At 40.4% G+C, this 22,960-nt stretch overlaps 1 protein-coding gene across 8 annotated transcripts in view; it reads left to right on the forward strand.

Moving 5' to 3' along the window:
* Positions 1 to 22,960, forward strand: part of PSPC1 (paraspeckle component 1) — a 109,608-nt gene that overhangs the window by 38,369 nt on the left and 48,279 nt on the right. For 7 of the 8 annotated variants that reach the window (XR_003116448.1, XR_003116451.1, XR_003116452.1 and 4 more), the window contains 2 exons: positions 3,149 to 3,233; positions 14,971 to 15,076. Coding sequence is in view for 3 of the 8 variants with exons in the window: in XM_025364004.1 (XP_025219789.1) it covers positions 3,149 to 3,233; positions 14,971 to 15,076 (191 nt within the window). In the remaining 5 variants the exon portion in view is untranslated. Of the gene's footprint in view, positions 1 to 3,148; positions 3,234 to 14,970; positions 15,077 to 16,937; positions 16,959 to 22,960 lie in introns of all 8 variants that reach the window. The other variant, XM_025364003.1, reaches the window with a different exon arrangement.

Genomic DNA, 22,960 nt, shown 5'->3' on the forward strand with positions numbered 1-22,960 from the left:
CCACTGCACCCCGTCAGATATTTAAGTAATTCTAATGAGCATTTAAAGTTAAGAACTTACGTTATAAAGATTCGAAATAATTGCAGTCATGTTTAACATTTTTTTTTTTTTTTTTGAGACGGAGTCTCGCTCTGTCGCCCAGTCTGGAGTGCAGTGGCCGGATCTCAGCTCACTACAAGCTCCGCCTCCCGGGTTCACGCCATTCTCCTGCCTCAGCCTCCCGAGTAGCTGGGACTACAGGCGCCCGCCACCTCCCCCGGCTAGTTTTTTTTTTGTATTTTATAGTAGAGACGGGGTTTCACCGTGTTAGCCAGGATGGTCTCGATCTCCTGACCTCGTGATCCACCAGTCTCGGCCTCCCAAAGTGCTGGGATTACAGGCTTGAGCCACCGCGCCCGGCCATGTTTAACATTTTTTAAGATAAAAATTAAGTGTTTTCTCTATGGGCCTATTATGAGAACTACCTGGGCCCTGTCTCATATACCAAAACAGACTTTTCTTAGCAACATCCCCAAATGCATGTTTTTTAGTTTTCCAATTGAGTCTGATCAACTAGGTTTGGCAGACTTGTTTGAAAGAGCTTTGGAATCAGGAGAGGTTTGGCCTGGCATCCCAGTCGAATCATGTAATAGCTGGGGCAACTTTTTGTAATCTATCTGAATCCTTTTTTTTTTTTCGTAATTTATAAATGTCTGTTTTTAATCTGTAAAATGGGGATAACAGTATTTACCTTGTTATGGTTATGATGCGTGTCTTGCTGTTGTTATGAAGTTTGGGTTATTGGTACCTTAGATTAACTTTAGCTGTAGTATTATGTGTCAACTCTTGAGTATAGGGATTTGTTAAGAAACATTCAATTGAGGTAATTTGTTCACTTTAGACATTTCAGATATAAAGAGAAAAGGAAAATAAAAGCAGCCAGTAATTGTGCCATCCAGAGTTTTTTAACATTTTATTATTTTAAAATATATGCATGGATACATACATAATTTTGTACAAAATGACAGGCAAAGATTTTTAGCTTTGGAGATTTTTAACGTGGAAAGTTTATACACTGCTTCTCAGATGTGCAATACAAATGTACTTCTCATTATCTTACTCTGGAACCCCCCCTATTCTTGATAAGGCAGGGATTGGTGATGTTGGAAATGCTTTTTTGTTGTTGAAAAGTCTTGTTTATATCAGCATTTATCTTTGCTTTCTTCTTTGAAGAATTCTTTCCTCACTCCTCTTCTTCATAAGACATTGGTTTAGTGAGGGAGGAATTTCATGCTAATTGTGTTGCGAGGGAGGTTCCTTGGGTTTTATGTCATGATTCATGTTTTTCTGGTCTGGTTCTTAAGTTCTCTCTGCTGGTGTCTGTGAAGGCATGTGTTTGGGCTTTGCATTTACTGCTGAAAACAATTACAATTTGTTATTTTATTTTATTTTAGAGACAATTCTACTATGCAACACAGGCTGGAGTGCAGTGGCGTAATCTTGGCTCACTGCAACCTCCGCCTCCCATATTCAAGTGATTCTTGTGTCTCAACCTCCTACGTAGCTGGACTTACAGGCGTGCACCTCCATACTCAGCTAATTTTTTTTTTTTTTTTTTTTTTTTTTTTGAGACGGAGTCTCGCTCTGTCGCCCGGGCTGGAGTGCAGTGGCCGGATCTCAGCTCACTGCAAGCTCCGCCTCCCGGGTTCACGCCATTCTCCGGCCTCAGCCTCCTGAGTAGCTGGGACTACAGACGCCCGCCACCTCGCCCGGCTAGTTTTTTGTATTTCTTAATAGAGACGGGGTTTCACCATGTTAGCCAGGATGGTCTCGATCTCCTGACCTCGTGATCCGCCCGTCTCGGCCTCCCAAAGTGCTGGGATTACAGGCTTGAGCCACCGCGCCCGGCCTAATTTTTGTATTTTTAGTAGAGATGGGGTTTTGCCATGTTGGCCAGGCTGGTCTCGAACTCTCAACCTCAGGTGATCCGCCTGCCTTGGCCTCCCAAAATGTTGAGATTACAGTCGTGAGGCACCACACTTGGCCCTAATTTTTGTATTTTTTGTAGACAGAGTTTCACCGTGTTACTCAGGCTGGTCTCGAACTCCTTGGCCGAAGTGATCCGCCTGCCTCGGCCTTCCAAAGTGCTGAAATTACAGGCACAAGCCAGCCTACCTATTTTAATTTATTGACATAAAGATGATTTATTTATTTATTTTTTTTTTTTGAGACGGAGTCTGGCTCTGTTGCCCAGGCTGTAGTGTAGTGGCCGGCTCTCGGCTCACTGCAATGTCCGCCTCCCGGGTTTACACCATTCTCCTGCCTCAGCCTCTCAAGTAGCTGGGACTACAGGCGCCCACCACCTTGCCCGGCTAGTTTTTTCGTATTTTTTAGTAGAGACAGGGTTTCACCGTGTTAGCCAGGATGGTCTTGATCTCCTAATCTTGTGATCCGCCCATCTCGGCCTCCCAAAGTGCTGGGATTACAGGCTTGAATCGCCGCGCCTGGCCAAAGATGAATTTTTATTTATTTGTTTGTTTTTTTTTTTTTTGAGGTGGAGTCATCTTACTCTGTTGCCCACCTGGGCTTCCCAAAGTGTTGGGATTAAAAGGTGTGAGCCACTGCGCCCAGCCAAGATGAGTTTATTAAGCTTTTTTCCCCCAACAAGAATAAACTTGTTTTTGAGATGGAGTCTTCCCCTGTCATTCAGGCTGGAGTGCAGTGGCACAATCTCGACTCATTACATCCTCTACCTCCCGGGTTCAAGTGATTCTCCTGCCTCAGCCTTCTGAGTAGCTGGGACTACAGGTGTGTGCCACCATGCCCAGCTAATTTTTGTAGTTTTGGTAGAGTTGGGGTTTTGCTTTGTTGGCCAGGCTGGTCTTGAACTCCTGGCCTCGAGTAATCCACCTGCCTTGGCCTCCCAAAGTACTGGGATTATAGGCGTGGGCGACTGCACCTGGCCAAGAATGAACTTAAATACTCTTTTATATACATGAAGAAACGTGCTCAGAAAGGATATTTATTTGATTAATTACCCAGCTTATAATTTATTATAAAATGAGTAATATACCAATATATTGCCAGTGGTAGAGAACTTCTATGCTTATTTGTATAAAAATATGGAAAGGGAAACTAAAATTATTAATGTGCAGTCGTTATTTTATAGATCTAATGAGGCGTCAAGAAGAACTCAGACGCTTGGAAGAACTCAGAAACCAAGAGTTGCAAAAACGGAAGCAAATACAACTAAGGTAAAAGAAGATCATTGTAAGAAACATGAATTGTATGTCTTACTAATAAAAACTCCCCACCACCTGTTACAAGTTGTATAAGTTGAGTATCATGGGCAAATAGAAAAATTGTCCATTTTAACCACATACAGTGAGTTACTTTGCAATGCAGCATAATTATTTGCTATTGTTTGTGTTTTTTAGCTGGCTAAGGGCACTTTGAATGCAACACTTTGAAGTTAAACAAGGGTTTTAGGTATTATTATATGTAATTTCTTGTAAGAATATGCTGTGAATATCGATTTTTCCAGAGATGGATATATTTGCATTGCTCTTATTTTGTTATGTGTATAACTCTACTATGAATATCTTTATGGAACTTTGTGCTTCTGATAATGTTTAAACAAGATTTCTGAGGCTAGGGGCAGTAGCTTATGCTTGTAATTCCAGCACTTTGGGAGGCTGAGTTGGGCAGATCACATGAAGTCAGGAGTTCGAGACCAGCCTGGCCAACATGGTGAAACCCTGTCTCTACTAAAACTAAAAAATTAGCTGGCTGTGGTGGCACGCGCCTATAATCCCAGCTACTTGGGAGGTTGAGGCAGGAGAATCGCATGAACCCGGGAGGTGGAGGTTGCGGTGTTCTGAGATCTTGCCATTGCACTCCAGCCTGGGCTACAGAGCGAGACTCCATCTCAAAAAAAAAAAAAAAAAAAAAAGATTTCCGGAAGTTGACTCCGTGTTAAAAAGGGTTATGGGAATTTAAAATCTCAGTACAAAATAGACAGTCGTGATGGTTAGCTTGAAATCTTTTAGGTTTAAGTAAGGATGTTTGGGAGAGTGGTTAATTCAAGACGTATAAACCCACATTGATAGCTCACCTTGTGCCTGTGGTATTTAATTGCAAAATATAATGGTATAAACATTACTCTTCAAAGGTTCAAAAATCATACTAGTTAGGAAATACTGTGAACAAAGCTATGATAGTTAAAGCAAATGTAGAAATCTGTTTTTGAAAATAGTATTTGTTTTAAAAATATAAACTGCTTGTGGTAAGAAAATAAGGTGTTCAGCTGGGCGCGGTGGCTCACGCCTGTAATCCCAGCACTTTGGGAGGCCAAGACGGGCGGATCACGAGGTCAGGAAGTTGAGACCATCCTGGCTAACACAGTGAAACCCTGTCTCTACTAAAAATACAAAAAATTAGCCGGACATTGTGGTGTTTGCCTGTAGTCCCAGCTACTCGGGAGGCTGAGGCAGGAGAATGGCATGAACCCGGGAGGTGGAGCTTACAGTGAGCCGAGATCATGCCATGGCCCTCCAGCCTGGGTGACAGAGCGACACTCAGTTTCAAAAAAAAAGAAAATAAGGTGTTCATGGGGAAGTAAAAGTAAAGAAAAAAGTGAAAAACCATGAACAAATTTAAAGTTTCTCTGGTCAGCAGATAGATGATGTTCTGTATATTTTGATGTATTTTTTTCAAGCTTTGTACCTGAGTTTATCAATTTATAAATATTTCTATATGATTTCTTTCACTCTACCCAGTTCATTCTTAAATTATCTTCCCTGGACAGACAGCATTAACATTTCACCTAGGGAACTGTTGGAATGTAGTCTCAAGCCTCCCTGCAGAACAGCTGAATGAGGAACAATAGTGGTGAGGCCCAGCCACCCGGAATCCTCCAGTATTCAGATATATCTGAAAGCTTGAGAACCACTATTTTTTTTTTTTTTTTTTTTTACAACTCTCAACATCATGAATGTGCCTTCCTCAGGAATCTTTTTAAAAACTTCTTTTCTCCTTTTTATACAGACATGTTCAAATCTCTTCTACCGTTTTTCTTGTTTTGTTTTGTTTTGTTTTGTTTTTGGAGATGGAGTTTCGTTCTTGTTGCCCAGGCTGGAATGCAATGGCGCGATCTTGGCTCACTGTAACCTCTGCCTCCCAGGTTCAAGTGATTCTCCTGCCTCAGCCTCCTGGCGCCACCATGCCCACCTAATTTTGTATTTTAGTAGAGACGGGGCTTCACCATATTGGCCAGGCTGGTCTTGAACTCCTGACCTCGGGTGATATACCTGCCTCGGCTTCCCAAAGTGCTGGGATTACAGGCATGAGCCGCCACTCCTTGCCAGATCTTTTCTACTTTTAACAAAGACGAGGAAACCTCCTCTCTCCTAACATAAAGTCTTACCTGAATCCAACTTTTTCCTCTTAAAACTTAGATATGACAGCTAAGCTTTTTGAAATTATACCTACCCCTCATGTAAGCAAAAAATAAATCATTAAAACCAAACAGAATATGAGGGGTGAATTCCAAAATAGGATACAAAAATACAACAAATTAACCTAATTGTCTTACAAATGAATAACATCATCACATGGAAAGGGGATAGGGAAGAAAACAAGGAACCTAAATAACTGGAAAATAGTATCTTGACTGGATATCATAATACTAATGATAAGAACCATACATAAATTCTGTAAGCTAGTTAGGCGTATGGGCTAGTAGTTGTGAAACTTCTTCGTGTGTATACTTTTTATATGAACAGATTAGTACACACAGCCTTTTGTATCTGTGGGTTCTACATCTATGGATTCAGCCAACTGTGGATTGATAATATCTGGGGAAAAAATTGTGTATATACTAACATGAACAGACTGTTTTAAGTTGTCATTCTCTCTTTTTTTTTTTTTTTTTTTGAGATGGAGTCTTGCTGTGTCGCCCAGGCTGGAGTGCAGTGGTGCAATCTCGGCTCACTGCAAGCTCCAGCTCCCCGGTTCACACCATTCTTCTGCCTCAGCCTCGCAAGTAGCTGGGACTATAGGTGCCTGCCACCACGCCCGGCTAATTTTTTGTATTTTTAGTAGAGATGGGGTTTCACCATTTTAGCCAGGATGATCTTGAACTCCTGACCTCATGATCCTCCCGCCTCAGCCTCCCAAAGTGCTGGGATTACAGGCGTGAGCCACCACGCCCAGCTAACTTATCATTCTCTAAACAGTGCAGTATAACAACTATTTACATAGCCTTTACATTGTATTGTGTATTATAAGTAATCTAGAGATGCTTTTCAGTGTGTAGGAGGACTTTTTTTACTTGTCATTCTCTGTAAACAGTGCAGTATAGCGCTGCAGTGTAAAGTTTACATAGTCTTTACATTGTATTAGGTATTATAAGTAGAGATGCTTTTAAGTGTGTAGGAGGATATGCATAGGTTATATGTGAATACTACACCGTATGTCAGGGACTTAAGCATCAGTGGATTCTGGTATCTGGGAGTGGTTCTGGAACCAATCCCCTGCACATACCAAGGTATGGCTGTATATTGTGGATAATGAGACTCAGGTTTCTCATTATTAGAGAAAGATGAACGGCTAACGTTAAAATCCTGTGTGAGTGTGATTTGAATCAGACGTATAAACTCTGTGGTGTTTAATATTGACAAATACATGCAGAAATATAGACGTGTGTTTATGTATGGGTTAATATGTATACATATACTGTATTTTATTTTTAATTTAAAAAAAATTATTTAAGAGACAAGGTCTTGTCCTGTCACTCAGGCTGAAGTGCAGTGTCTCAGTCATAGCTGACTGTAAACTCAAACTCCTGACCTCAAACAGTCCTGCTTCAGCCTCCCAAGTAGCTGGGACTGTAGGTGTGCGCCACCACACCCAGCTAATTTTTTAATTTTTTTTTTTTTGTAGAGATGGGATTATGCTGTGTTGCTTACGCTGGTATCAAACTCCTGGCCTCAAGTGATCCTTCCCGCCTCAGCACTGATACTACAGGCATGTGCCACCATGCCTGCCCCTTGTGCTGTGTTTTGTGACTTTTTCTACCGAGAGGCCCTAGAAGCTTCAGTAACAATGAACATAGCTGGTGCCTTGATCTTTAATAATAATTGTTACAGACAAACTTTTTTGATGGACGCCAAATTTGGTGGGCGGAAACTTGAGAAACAGCGTTTTTGCATAGCCTCAAATTTGTATTATGTACAAATGGAAAAAATATTAAAGTGGAGAAACCCAGTAGACACCACCATAACCAAACACTAAATTTCGTATCACCTGTAATAAGACAGTTGACATCAGAGCCCCTTGATACGATTCACTGAAGGGGATATAACATTATTTCTGTGATATTCTTGTCAGATATGTATAATCATTCCAGTCATGAGAAAATATCAGACAAACCCAAATTTAAGGACATTCTACAAAATAATCATCAGTTCTCTTTAATAGTGTCAGGTTCATGAAAGATAGAAAGACTGAACTGTTACAGACTGGTGGAGACTAAGGAGAAATAACAACTAAATGCAATGTGGGATTCTGGATAAGTTCTTGGAACAGAAGAAAGGTGTTAGTGGGCCTGTAGTCCCAGCTCCTTAGGAGGCTGAGGTGGGCGGATTGCTTGAACCCAGGAGTTCTGGGCTGTAATGCACTGTGTCGATTGGATGTCTGCATTACGTTTGGCACCAATTTGGTGACCTTCTGGGAGCAGGGGACTTCCAGGTTACCTCAGGAGGGGTGAACCGGCCCAGATCAGAAATGGAGTAGGTAAAAACTCCCGTGCTGATTAGTAGTGGGGTAGTGCGTGTGAATAGCCACTATACTCCAGCCTGGGAAACACAACAAGACCCTGTCTCGTAAAACAAATAAACACAAACAAAGAAAAAACATGGTAAGGCCCTGTCTCTTTAAAAAAAAAAAAAAAAAAAAAGAATGGGGAAAGTGGTGAAATTTTAATAATGTCTGTAGTTAATTATGATACTGTGCCAGTATTCATTCCTGGTTTTCATAATTTTTTATTGTGGTTATACAAGGGGTTAATGTTAGGGAAGCTCGTGAGGCACATAGAGGATAGGTTGCTGATTTAATCATAGGCCGAGATATGGAATGCTTGTTGCAGATGTGGTAATTTTTTATTGCATGAGTTTTTTTTTGTTATGTTATCTCAGTATACAAGGGCATCAGATTCAATTTAAAATTCAATTAACTGAAAATAATATGAGGTGATCATTTGATGAGTAACCTTTATGTTTGGCTAAATTCTAGTAAATACAGGCAGTGATAAATCTGTTACAGTCTTAGTTTTGCCTGGTGGCTGGGGAGTCTCTTTTGAAATTAGCTCTAAGAATCTTGATTTAAGAAGTGTGAACAACTTGCCTTAAAATTGAGTAGTTTTTGGCCGGGTACAGTGGCTCATGCCTGTAATCCCAGCACTATGGGAGGCCGAGACAGGCGGATCACAAGGTCAGGAGATCGAGACCATCCTGGCTAACACAGTGAAACCCCATCTCTACTAAAAATACAAAAAATTAGCTGGACGTGGTGGCAGCGCCTGTAGTCCCAGCTGCTCGGGAGGCTGAGGCAGGAGAATGGCGTGAACCTGGGAGGCGGAGCTTGCAGTGAGCTGAGATGGCGCCACTGGACTCCAGCCTGGGTGACAGAGCAAGACTCTGTCTCAAAAATAAAAAAAATTTTTTTGAGTGGTTTTGCAGTATGTATAAAGCAAAGAAAAAAAGATTATGTCTAGGAACTCATATATATTTGCAAGATGGAGCAAATCAAGAAAATTGTCACAAACTGGAGAGATTTATCTGGCTGAGGCTGCTACCAAGCAAGATAGCTTTATTTGTTAAGAAGCCAAATAATCTGAGCTCTGCCTTTGTGTTTTACCTTAGTTGGAAGATAGAAAAATTGGCCTAAGACAGTACATTTTGAGAGAAATTTATTTGGAGTTCACAAGTTTCTGGTTTTACTTTCAATGCTATAAATAAATTATTTAGTTTTTTATAGGTAACTTAATTCTTCAGAGGTTGTGGCAGGTACTGAAGGAAGACCAGGATGAAGGACTTACATGAACTGGTTCAGCCTGTGACTTGACCACTTAGTAGTTATTCCTTTGTTTTGTTCATTCACTTATTCCTTCATTCCTTCTCTCTCCACCCATTTACTCACCTACCCACTTCTTTTTTTTGTTTTTTTGAGACAAGAGTTCCGTTCTTGTCGCCTAGGCTGGAGTGCATTGGCGCGATCTCGGCTCACTGCAACCTCTGTCTCTTGGGTTCAAGTGATTCTCCTGCCTCAGCCTCCCGAGTAGCTGGGATTACAGGCGCCCACCACCATGCCTGGCTAATTTTTGTATTTTTAGTAGAGACGTGGTTTTACCATGTTGGCCAAGCTAGTCTCAAACCCTTGACCTATGATGATCAGCCCGCCTTGTTCTCCCAAAGTGCTGGGATTACAAGCGTGAGCCACTGCATCTGGCCCCACTTCCTTCCTTCCTTTTCTTTTTTTTTTTTTCGAGGTGGAGTCTCGCTCTGTGGCTCAGGCTGGAATGCAGTGGTGCGATCTCAGCTCACGGCAGCCTCCGCTTCCCAGGTTCAAGCGATTCTCCTTCCTCAGCCTCCTGAGTAGCTGGAATTACAGGTGCACACTACCACGCCCGGCTAATTTTTATATTATTATTATTATTATTTATTTTTTTTTTTTTGAGAAGGAATCTTGCTCTGTTGCCCAGGCTGGAGTGCAGTGGCACAATCTAGGCTCACTGTAACCTCGGCCTCCCAGGTTCAAGAGATTCTCCTGACTTAGCCTCCCAAGTAGCTGGGATTATAGGTGCCTGCCACCACACCAGGCTAATTTTTGTATTTTTAGTAGAGACAGAGTTTCACCATGTTTGCCAGGCTCGTCTTGAACTCCTCACCTCAGGTGATCCGCCTGCCTTGGCCTCCCAAAGTGCTGGGATTACAGGCGTGAGCCAGCGCGCCTGGCCCCCACTTCCTTTCTTAAGTCATATAGCAGATTATTATAAAGCCCTTCTTATGTCTTAGGCTCTGTGTTGGATGTGGAGCCATAGTGCCAAATAATAACAGCAAGGAGGTTTTATCCAGTAGGAATCTTTCAGAATCCTGCAAAAATATTTGAGACCTGTAAATTAATGGACCTCAAAATAAAACAAATTTTAAAATTGAAATTTTTTTTAGTTTTCAATTAAATGTAACGTGAAGGATGTTAAAATTTGTCATAATTATTAGTTCTTCTCTCCTTAGTAGTTCCATTTGTGAATATAGCCTAGGAAGTAATCCTTGACCTGAAGAGGTAATTCATATAATTATAAAGGTGGTCATTAAAGCATTTGTGGAGTAGAAATAATTGAAAGCAAACATATATGGACAACAGGATTGCTTCCATCTGCTGTCATTAAATTTAGATTATAGATCATCTGTGTGGTATAATCACAAGGTCAATGCTCCTGTTCCTCCAATCATTTCCAATGTGGTATAATCTTTTTCATACCCTCTTCTATGATTATAAAAATGATTCTTATTTTTTAGACAGAATCTCACTCTGTCACCCAGAATGGAGTGCAGTGGTGTGATCACGGCTCCCACAGTCTCAACTTCTGGAGCTCAAGTGATCTTCCCACCCTAGCCTCCCTAGTAGCAGGGACTACAAACCGGTGCCACCATGCCTGCCATATATATACACACACACACACACACACACACACACACACACACACACTTTTTTTTTTTTTTTGAAACGGAGCCTTGCTCTGTCACCCAGGCTGGAGTGCAGTGGCATGATCTCAGCTCACTGCAACCTCCGCCTCCCAGGTTCCGGTGATTCTCCTACCTCAGCCTCCTGAGTAGCTGGGATTACAGGCGTGTGCCAACACGCCTGGGTAATTTTTTTGTATTTTTAGTAGAGATGGGGTTTCACCACGTGGGCTAGGCTGGTCTTGAACTCCTGACCTCAAGTGATCTGCCCACCTCGGCCTCCCAGAGTGCTAGGATTACAGACATGAGCCACTGTGCATGGCCCTGGCTACTATTTTCTATTGTTTTTGGAGAGAGGCTGTCACTCAAGTGATCCTCCCACCTTCACTTCTGCCTCTGCCTCTGAAAGTACTGGGATTACAGGTGTGAGCCACCAAGTTCAGCCATAAAAATGATTGTTAAAAGCGATAATAGGAATCCCATTCTTTTCGTTGCCCTTTTTCCTGACGTTTGCATCGCAGACATTCTTTCTTGCCAGTAGGTAGTAATCTACCTCTGTAACAGATGTGTTTCTTGTCTCCCAAGGTGTCAGTGAATCTTGTTTCCCATTTATAACTGATTAATGTGTCCTTGACCTTTTGCTTTTATAAATAATGCCACAGAATATATCTCTGTATACATATGTCCCTGCACATTTGTGCATACATTTCTATTTACTGGAAATAGGTTTGTTCATTTAAAATTATGTGGTAGAAGTTGGCCCCCAACAAGGTCACTGTGTCTACTGTAATTGTCTTTGTAATTTGGAAACTTTGAGACTAAAAAGTTTTGGTGTTTTTTTCTTTTTTTTTCTTTTTCTTTTTCTTTTTTTTTTTTGAGATGGAGTCTCGCTGTGTTGTGCAAGCTGGAGTGCAGTGGCGCAGTCTCAGCTGTCTGCAACCTCCGCCTCCTGGGCTCAAGCGATTCTCCTGCCTCAGCCTCCCGAGTAGCTGGGATTACAGGCATGCGCCGCCATGCCCAGCAAATTTTTGTATTTTAAGTAGAGACAGGGTTTCACCATGTTGCCAGGCTAGTCTTGAACTCCTGACCTCAGGTGTGATCCGCCTGCCTCAGCCTCCCAAAGTGCTGGGATTACGGGTGTGAGCCACCGCACCGGACCAAACATTTTTCTATGTATCCGTATTCATTCAAGTGGCAGTCTGATGTGAATCCATTTGTTGACAAAGGTTGATCTGAACTCCTGTTATGTAAAACCTTTATTATCTCCAGAGTGTGAATGTTTTATCTTACTGCAGAAATATTAATGTGGATGATTGTGGGATGCTGCCCCGGATCCCACTAAGCATATAAGTAGTATTAGTATATTATTAGTATAGTGACCCTTTTTATAAGTAGCATTAGTATGAGTATATTAACCCTTTTTAAAATGAGTAAAACTGAATTTCAGCACATTTGGCCTTACTGGATCTTCCCATCCCCACACATACCCATGAATGTGAAGTATTTTCTTCACAGTAGAATGTATGAAATGTGTTAATATCCAGGAAAAGGATTCACCAATTTACTTAAAGATTATTTTTAAGGATTATACTAAGAGTTATATTTTAGAGGCAAGACAACAATCTTAAAATAGTCCAGATTTTGCTTGAAATCCCTTAGGAACATTTTTGTTCATGTGGCCTGACGTGAAGTTCTGAGTTTTTTGTCTGGCAGTAGAAGAAATCACCGTATCTTTTTTTTTTTTCTTCTTTTTTTTATATGGAGTCTCGCTGTCGCCCAGGCTGGAGTACAGTGGCGTGATCTCAGCTCACTGCAAGCTCCGCCTCCCGGGCTCACGCCATTCTCCTGCCTCAGCCTCCCGAGTAGCTGGGACTACAGGCGCCCACTACCACACCCGGCTAATTTTTTGTATTTTCGGTACAGACGGGGTTTCACCGTGTTAGCCAGGATGGTCTCGATCTCCTGACCTCGTGATCCACCCGCCTCGGCCTCCCAAAGTGCTGGGATTACAGGCTTGAGCCACCACGCCCGGCCATCACCGTATCTTTTAATTAGTGGACTCAGATTTAGCAGGAGTGTTGTGCAACAAACAAGAGCAAGGTATTTTGAAATTTGAGAAGTGGCAATTCTAAATGTAGGAAAAGTATGTTATAAGAGAAACGTACTGGAAAACGAGACCTAATAAAGGGGTATCAGCTTTATACAGCCTTCACCATTTAAATTACTGTTACAGTTTTATTGGTGGGTGGGCATACACGTTGAGCATCCATTATGGGAAATGTTTAACACCAGAAGAAGTATTTTGGATTTTTTCACATTTTCAGTATTTGCATTGTGTTTACCAGGTGAGCATCCTAAATCTGAAATGCTCCAGTGAGCATTTTTTTAAACATCATGTTGGCTATAAAGAAGTTCCAGCCGGGGCGTGGGGGTTCACGCCTGTAATCCCAGCACTTTGGGAGGTTGAGGCAGGCAGACCACTTGAGCCCAGGAGTTTAAGACCAGTCTGGGCAACATGGCAAGACCCACCCTGTCTCTAGAAAAGTACAAAAAATTATCTGGGCATAGTGGCGCGTGCCTGTAGTCCCAGCTACTTGGGAGGCTAAGGTTGGAGGATTGCTTGAGCCTGGGAGGTCAAGGCTGCAGTGAGCCGAGCTGAGATTGGGACACTACACTCCAGCATGGGTGACAGAATAAGACCCTGTCTCAGAAAAACCCCAAAAATCCAGATTTTGGAGCATTTCATATTTAGAAAATTCAGAAATGCTTTCAGATTTTTGGATTAGGGAAACTCTACCTGTGTATATTTGAATTTGCATTGGTTTAAATGCCAATATAATGTGAGTCTGTTACTTCAGTATTACTATATAGGTTTTTCCTCTTAATCATTTATAACTTCATTACTGATTTAATCGTAATCCTGCTATATGTAGATAGTGATTTTCCTTTGAAGACACCTGTAGTGCAGGGATCAGCAAACTTCTGAAACTATATATTAACTATTTCAGGCTTTGTAGGTTACATTGCCTCTGTCTCAGCTACTCACTGCTTTAGCTCCAGAGTAACTATAGACAGTAATGTAAATGTTTATGCTATAACACTTCATTTCTAAAAACAGATTATGGGCTGACACCTGCTTCAGGGGATTTCTTTTAGTGGGTTGATGAAAATGGGGAGAGAGGAGTTGGTAAGGCTTCCTTTTGGAAATAGGACTTTTGTCTAGGCATTGAGGTTTTTTGAGGTGGCTTATCTCTGGATATGTTCTGAGTGCCTTTAAGAACTGTGCAATGTCAGTGATAGATCAGTAGATCTGACTTTTTCCCTTTTTTTTTTTGAGACAGGGTCTCACTGTTGCCCAGTCTGGAGTGCAGTGGGGCAATCTCCGCTCACTGCAACCTCTGCCTCCTGAGTTCAACCTATTCTGGTGCCTCAGCCTCTCGGGTAGCTGGGATTATAACACCTGGCTAAGTTTTGTATTTTTCATAGAGATGGGGTTTCACCATGTTGGCCAGGCAGGTTTTGAATTCCCGACCTCAGGTGATCTACTCGCCCCAACCTCTCAAAGTGCCGGGATTACAGGTGTGAGCCACCATGGCTGGCTGAGATTTTTTCCTTTTTATAGTAAGAGAGTACATGTTTCAGCCTTTTTTTTGACTCTCAATTTCTTGAATATACACAATTAACTATCCTAGTTATGATTTTACTTTGTTTTTCTGGTTTACCTTAGCTAAGTTACTTTATGTCTTTGGCTTATTTGATTGATTGATTGATTGATTGATTGATTGATTTTTTTGAGACGGAGTCTCGCTCTGTCGCCCAGGCTGGAGTGCAGTGGCCGGATCTCAGCTCACTGCAAGCTCCGCCTCCCGGGTTCCCGCCATTCTCCTGCCTCAGCCTCCCGAGTAGCTGGGACTACAGGCGCCCACAACCGCGCCCGGCTAATTTTTTGTATTTTTAGTAGAGACGAGGTTTCACCGTGGTCTCGATCTCCTGACCTTGTGATCCGCCCGCCTCGGCCTCCCAAAGTGCTGGGATTACAGGCGTGAGCCACCGCGCCCGGCCGGCTTATTTGATTTATTAAAGGCTTGGAGCAACATAGAAGGAAGGTAAATTTAGGATGCTGTGACCAGTCGTTATTACAGGTGTGGCATAATATGGTTGCATAAATGATTTTATTTTACATGCAATAAAATGTCCAGTGACAGCTCGCATGTCATGATGCTGATATTTTTATTTAAAACATTTTCAGACATGAGGAGGAGCATCGGCGGCGTGAGGAAGAAATGATCCGGCACAGAGAACAGGAGGAACTGAGGCGACAGCAAGAGGGCTTTAAGCCAAACTACATGGAAAATGTAAGTAAACTACTAGTTACTAAAATGATTTTACATTTTCAGGTTTATGATGTATATTTAGAATTCTTTAGATTTTGGTTTATACAGTGGTCTTTTCTCATCTTTCTAAATTTATGATGTTTGATAAATTAGTGATTTTGTTAACCTCTCATGGGTGGTAAAGTAAAATTAGTTTCTGAAGGTAGTGTTTATGTTTTATGAAGTGGATGTCGTATTTTTTCCTATTATTTTAGTTGATCTTTAAAAAACATATGCTATTAAATTAGAAATCTTGATATATACATCATTTCCACTTGACTGATTTTCACCATATAGTAATATTGAAACATCTTTATTTTGGAAGATTTCAGACATGTACAAAAGGATTCTAGTGTGTACTCATCATCAGCCATAACACTTATAAACTTATGGCCGATCTTTTACATCTTTAAGTATAACCACTTTATTTCCCAATTTATTTTATTTGAAATACCTGACTTCATATAATTTTATTATTTTCAGTATGTCTAAAAGATGAAGACTTTTTTAAAAAACCTTTGTCATGTTTTAAAAATGGTCAGTTCTTTCATTTTAACTAATTAAAGCCCAGATTTGCACAGGTCTTAAATTTTTTTTTTTTTTAAACATTTGATTTCTTTGAATTGGCTGATATATCCAGCCTCTTTTAGTCTAGGTTTTCTCTTTCTGTCTTTAATATTTTAGTTACCTTTTTTTTTTGAGCTGGAACCTTGCTCTGTCAACCAGGCTGGAGTGCAGTGGTGCAATATCAGCTCACTGCAACCTCTGCCTCCCAGGTTCAAGTAGTTCTCCTGCCTCAGTCTCCCAAGTAGCTGGGATTCCAGGTGTGCGCCACCACACCTGGCTAATTTTTGTATTTTTAGTAGAGATGGGGTTTCACTCTGTTGGCCAGGCTGGTCTCGAACTCTTGACCTCAAGTGATCTACCCACCTCAGCCTCCAAAAGTGCTGGGATTACAGGTGTAAACCGCTATGCCTGGCTGACATTTCTAAAATAGATCATCTGTTGTTTCATAAGATTATGCTCACAGAAAAGCATTAGGTGACAATATACCTTCTTTTCTAGTAGCTTCTTAAAGTGTGTATCGCATACTTGAAGCATCATGATAAAATTAATTTGGCTAGAGTGTAAGTTGGCAAGCTATAGCCTGGGACCACGGCCTGGTTTTTATTACTCCACCACAGAGATATTGATGGTGTTTATGTTTTTAAAGGGTTATTGCAAAAGAAAGAAGATTAGAAATGACTTGTGACCCACAGTAACTTAAAATATTTGCTTTCTGACCTTTTTATAATATCTGTGGAAACCTGGGCTGGAATCTTTATTTGTTTATTTTTTCGTTTTAAAATTAGTATTTATGGTAGATAGACCGCAAAGTCACTATGCTCTTAACTTTTTGGAGTATCCATGTTTCAAATAGTATGTAAATGAGGTATGATAATTGGATAACACTGACTAGTGTTCTGTTAGCTTTTTGGGATTAGAAATGATACGAATCTGCACAAGTTTTTCATTATTTTGGTGTCAGTTTTATTTGGTTCCAAGCTTCACAATGCTTCTTATTACTATAAAGTTAATCAAGTACTAAAAGCAATATGAGTGAAAGCTCTACCTATCTCAAATATTTTGTGTTAATGGTAATATATTAATAGGAAAACATTGTATTAAGAATGCATTGAGGCCATTCTGTCAGTTGTTCTTCATTTACTTTGAAAACTGTCTTTGGAGGAAATTGTTAAACAATTTTAATGCTGTGTGTGTGTGTGTGTTTTTTTTTTTTGTTTTTTTTTTTAAGCTTTGAAATTAGGCCCTCTTATGTGCTTTCTCTTATTTCACTGTTCAGTTTAAAGGGAGGAATCAAATGGTAAGTGTTCAACTTGTCCAAGTAATGAGTAAAGTTGATTTTCTTCGTTAATTTTAAGATGCCACCTCTCTCTTCTTGTCTTCCTAATAGAAATAGTCCAACACAACTAAGATTTACGGGACTTTCAAGTATAAAATAAATACTGATTTACATATTTCATGTTTGAAATAATAATTTCATGTAACAAAGAATGAGGGAAAACACGTGTCATATCTGGTCATCTTTTTCTTTGTCAGCCTTCAACTTGACCATAATTTTATGACACATGGGAGTATATTTTTAAGAGTTTCAAGCATATAAGCCAGTACTTCATCAATATCAGTTGTCGTTTTTATTTAATACTTTATTTTTCCTTAGAAGACAAACTTTTTGATAATTGCTGTTGAAACTATAAATTAAACGACATTTTTTACTCATTTAGGATAGCATTCAACTGCCTTAAGAATTCATACATTTTTATAATATGTCTTAATTGCATTTAGGTTTGTCTTTACCATAATATAGAGTGTATTTGATTTTTTTTCCAGGCAGTATTTACTAAGTGGAAATTTTCTACTTATCACAATTTTTGGACACGTTAAAAGCGATTATTCTGGAAGCAATGAGAATTTTATAAGATTGGTTTTTATAATTGTCTTGTGATTGTTTTCATATTAGGTTACTCCACCACCTGTAGATTAAGTAGTTTAAACACTTCAGTACTTACCAGTCTTTATTTATGGGAAAAATTTGCATTGGAGTAAATGACAGATTTTAGTTCTAGCATTTTGTTGATGCAGTTTCTTGGAGTAAACATTGCTTCTTGGGAAAATGTTAATGTCATGAAAATATCCAAATGTCCATCTTATTTTAGCTTTAGTTGTTGTATCATGTAGTTATGAAGTATTTGAGTTAGGAATATTGGGGTGATGTTTAAATTTTATGTTACTTGGTTTTAAAACCTGAGAAGTTTGTTTCTTTTTTTTTTTTTTGGAATTTATTTGTTGAGACAGAGTTTCGCTCTTATTGTTCAGGCTGGAGTGCAATGGGATGATCTCAGCTCACTGCAACCTCTGCCTCCTGGGTTCAAGCGACTCTCCTGCTTCAGCCTCCCGAGTAGCTGGGATTACAGGTGCCTGCCACCTTGCCCAGCTAATTTTTGTATTTTTGGTAGAGGTGGGTTTTCACCATGTTGACCAGGCTAGTCTTGAACTCCTGACCTCAGGTGGTCCGCCTGCCTTGGCCTCCCAAAGTGCTGGGATTACAGGCATCAGCCACCACGCCTGGCTGAGAAGTTTCTTTTTCTTGTATGGTACATATTAATGCTTGCCTCTTCAATAAAGAAAAGAGTAATTCCTCATACCCTTTTCAGTTTTCCTACATTCAACTAAATATATACCTGACTTACTATTAAAGCTTATTAGTCCCATTTGACTAGTTGGGAATAGCCCTAAGTATTTCAACACAGTTTATTCAACACACATAATAAACTTGAAAATAAAGGTATGTTATATGCTAAGGCAACAGTTGGACTCAGTTGTATTTCTTTGCTTGTCAGAGGCATTCCATTGTAGCACTCGAGGGACTGTGAGGCCAGAAGGATTAAGAGAATGTTGGCAGAGGCTAACAGTGTAGTGCTTCGTCCAAGGACAGGCAAAAAATATTTTCTTTTTTCTTTTAGAGATGGGGTCTTGATATGTTGCCCAGGCTTGGCTCAAGCAGTCCTCCTTCCTCATCTTCCTGAGTGGCTGATACAACAAGCATACGCCACTGTGCCCAGCAGAACAGTGTTTTTGCAATGTCCATAATAAACACTCAAGGAGCTTTTTAAAAATGTGGGTTCCTAGATCATACTACTAATAATTGATTTGTTTTTTGATCCAGGTAGATTGTAATATATTGATCTTTGATCACCTTTTTTTGCTAATTCCAGTAGTTTTCAACCTTGCAATATATTTGTGGAACTTAAGGAAAAATGCCCGAGATTCAGTCCACCAAGTATTTTGATTCAGTATGTCTAGGTTGGTACCAGGAGATCTACATGTTAAAGAAAACTACACCTTGCTTATTTCTTTCTGTTAGCAGAGATTCAAAACTACTGGCCTTGTATTGAAATGAGACGTATTGAAATGAAAATAGTTGAATTTTTTGTGGGTCCTGGGAGTGTTAGTGGAAGGCATGCTTGATGTAGTTCAACATGGCGTAAGATTTATATAGGACGAAATTTGTTTATTTATTGATGGTATCTTGCTGTGTTGCCCAGGCTGGAGTGTAGTGGCTATTGACAAGTGTGATTATAGCACACTACAGCCTCAAACTCCTAGGCTTAAGTGAATCTTCCTGCCTCAGCCTCCCAAGTAGCTGGGAGAGTAGGCATGCTGCTGTGCCCATCTTTCTTTGTTTTTTTCTCTTTTGATTGTGTCTCCCTATGTTACCCAGGCTGGTCTTGACGTCCTTGAGCTATCCTCCTGTCTCAGCCTCCTGAATAGTGAGACAATAGTTGCCTACCACTGCATATGGTTATATATCCGTCTTTAGAACACGGTTTAAACAATATGACATTCTACGTGAATAGTTCCCTGCAGAATTTGGGTGTGGCAACCTTGATTTGGGCTTTCAGACTGTATGTGCAGGACATATTATCTCAAACTATGCATTAATTTTTCGTGCATAGTTGTAATAGTTTTAATTGTCTCATCCAGACCAGGGGTTGACAGCCTAGAATAGACCAGGCTCAGTTCACATGCTACCTATTTTTGTAATACTTGTTTTTGTTTGTTTTGTTTATGACTTCTTTGCCCTACAAAAACTGATTTGAGTAGTTGTGACACAACTATATGAGACTGTATTGAGACTACATGGCCTGCCAAGCCTAAAAAATATTTACATCTAGCCCTTTACCTGAAATGTTTGCTGACCTCTGATTTAGAGCCAGTCTGAGAGTTGAAGGGAATCTATAAAAAGTGGCTCATGTTAACCAAACTCATAGAACTTGTGAAGAATAATGCAAATCTATTCATTTATATATTCTTTTCCAGTGTTTTTAGAAGGCTCACTAAGCACAGCACCTCATATTCCAGATGCAAGGATTCCTGAGGAATCCAAATTAATATTCAGAAGGTTCATTGGTAGTCATGGTTATAAACCAGAGCAAAAGTTATGGGAAGAAATGGTAAAGAGTCACAGCCTTGCAGCTGATACCTGGGATTTTAAAATCTTTTTTTCCTTTTTGAGACGGAGTCTTGCTCTGTCGCCCAGGCTGGACTTCAGTGGTGCGATCTCGGCTCACTTGCAACCTCTGCCTCCCAGGTTCAAGTGTTTCTCCTGCCTCAGCCTCCCAGGTATCTGGGATTAGAGGCGTGCGCCACCACGACTGGCTAATTTTTTATTTTTTATTATTTATTTATTTATTTTTTTGAGGCGGAGTTTCACTCTTGTTGCCCAGGCTGGAGTGCAATGGCACGATCTCAGCTCACCGCAACCTCCGCCTCTCAGGTTCAAGCAATTCTCCTGCCTCAGCCTCCCTAGTAGCTGGGATTATAGGCATGTGCCACCACGCCCAGCTAATTTTGTATTTTTAGTAGAGTCGGGGTTTCTCCATGTTGGTCAGGCTGGTCTCGAACTCCCGACCTCAGGTGATCCACCCACCTCGGCCTCTCAAAGTGCTGGGATTACAGATGTGAGCCACCGTGCCTGGCCTTATTTTTCATTTTTAAGACTGAGTCTCACTAGGCTGGAGTGCAGTGACACGATCTTGGCCCAGTCCAACCCCTGCCTCCGGGATTCAAGTGATACTCCTGCCTCAGCCTCCCAAATAGCTGGGATTACAGGTGCGTGCCGCCACACCCGGGTAATTTTTGTATTTTTCGTAGAGATGAGGTTTCACCATGTTGGCCAGAATGGTCTAGATCTCTTGACCTCAGGTGATTTGCCCGCTTGGCCTCCCAAAGTGCTGGGATTACATGCGTGAGCCACCACACCAGGCCCATGCCCGGCAAAGTTTTATATTTTTAGTAGAGACGGGGTTTCACCATGTTGGTCGGGCTGGTCTCGAACTCCTGACCTCGTGACCTGACCGCCTCAGCCTCCCAGAGTGTTGGGATTAAAGGTGTGAGCCACCACACCCAGCCAAAATCCCTTTAGTTCTAGTCAGTAGAGGTATAAAGCACTCTTCTTTCAAATGTTAACCCCTCTTGATCAGTATTGTTGAATTTGGCCTGTTTCTTTAACCAGTCAGCCTCTTTTCTTGCCTCCTGCGTGGGATTTTTGTTGATTGTTTATCTATCATCTCTTGATTTAATCGGAACCTAACTTTCCCTGATGTGTCATGTGTAAAACTGAAAAACAGAAACTATCCAGTAAAAAAAAAAAAATTCCATTAATGTATGCTGTCAGAGAAGAGTGATCCCATTGTTATTTACTAATGAATAGGTACAATTTTATTTTCTGAAATGGTTTGTGAAGATTCCAGAGCAGAAGTTACAGTTTTGTGGTTTCCACATGGCCGTCCCTCTTTTTCTACAGTTTTTAAAGCTCTCATGAGTTATTTATGTTGCTTAAGAAGATTTGTTTTTTGAAGTCTAAACTCCTGAAGCATTCAAACAAAAGACACATTTTACAAGGGATTTTGATGGCCTCTTCATTAACTTACGGAAATAACTAAAGAATTGTTTGCTGAAGGATTTGATGTCAGATTTAAGTGTGACCTGCTGGGCTGGTAGGCTTATTTCTGATATAATGATGGCCTAGTCCCAGTGGTTTGGACATGTTGGTGAAAATCAAAATGGATAATAACAGACATTGCAATGGTCTCATATGTAATGTTCTAGTTGTGACTAGTTTCGGTTGTTGATGTTTTTACATATTCATTAAAATAATTTATTACAAGCCAAGGAATTTTCTCAATATTTGGCATGGTACATAGTTGTAACTTGACTTAGACTTTTGTGATTAAATAAAAACAAAAAGATATGTAAGTTTGTAATGTTTACACATATTCTTGGAATTGATTTGTAGGATTTTGCTGATTTGGGATATTTGGGTTGAAGGTATGTGTCAGTTTTAACCAGGTGTTGAGTTATTTGATCACTCCTCCAAAGGTTATTTAATAGTTTTAATAATATCTAATGATGCGTGGGAAACCATAGAATGTTTCATATAAAATGGGGCAAATGAACATGCATACTACTAAAATACTTGCTACAATAGGCATGAAATGGGCTTTCTTAGGTGAACCAGGAGGTATGGTTAGCCTAATCATATGCTATGATTATTAGTATTGGTTTTCTGTGTTTTATCATCATATTTGTTAATCTTTTTTGAATGACTACTTGGAAATGGTGACTGAATCTCTTATTCTGTGTACACACTTCGTCAGAGGACCCTTCATTGTATTGATTAACTTTTTTTTTGGTCTTACCTTCCGTTAGAGTTTCAGAGAGGTTCATAATCCAGAAAAATTACCATGTTTTCTTTTTTCCCTTTGGAGAATATCTGTTCAGACTCAGGTCATGTATTTCTTCTGATTCCTTACCCTAGCTGTGATTCTTTTCATTAAAATAATTTAAAAGAAAAATTTTTTTAAAGGACGGAGTCTCGCTCTGTTGCCCAGGCTGGAGTGCAATGGTGTGATCTCGACTCACTCCAACCTCTGCCTCCTGGGTTCAAGTGATTCTTGTGCCTCAGCCTTCCAAGTAGCTGAGATTACAGGTGAGTGCCACTACATCCGGCTAATATTTGTATTTTTGTAGAGACGGGGTTCCACCATGTTGGCCAGGCTGATCTTGAACTCCTTACCTCAAGTGATCCACCTGCCTTGGCCTCCCAAAGTGCTGGGATTACAGGTGTGAGCCACTACCCCGGTCCTTTTTATGTTTAATATAGTTTATTCTTAATACTTCCCAAGTTGTATTCTAATTTTGTTCTGACTTTGTGTTCTCTGAATTTTTCGAGGTCACAAATTCTATGTTTGTCATGTTATAGTTACTGAGATGTAAACTGAGAGAATTAAGGAGCTGTTTGAA

Source organism: Theropithecus gelada, chromosome 17 (assembly GCF_003255815.1).
Source record: "Theropithecus gelada isolate Dixy chromosome 17, Tgel_1.0, whole genome shotgun sequence".
NCBI lineage: Eukaryota > Metazoa > Chordata > Mammalia > Primates > Cercopithecidae > Theropithecus > Theropithecus gelada.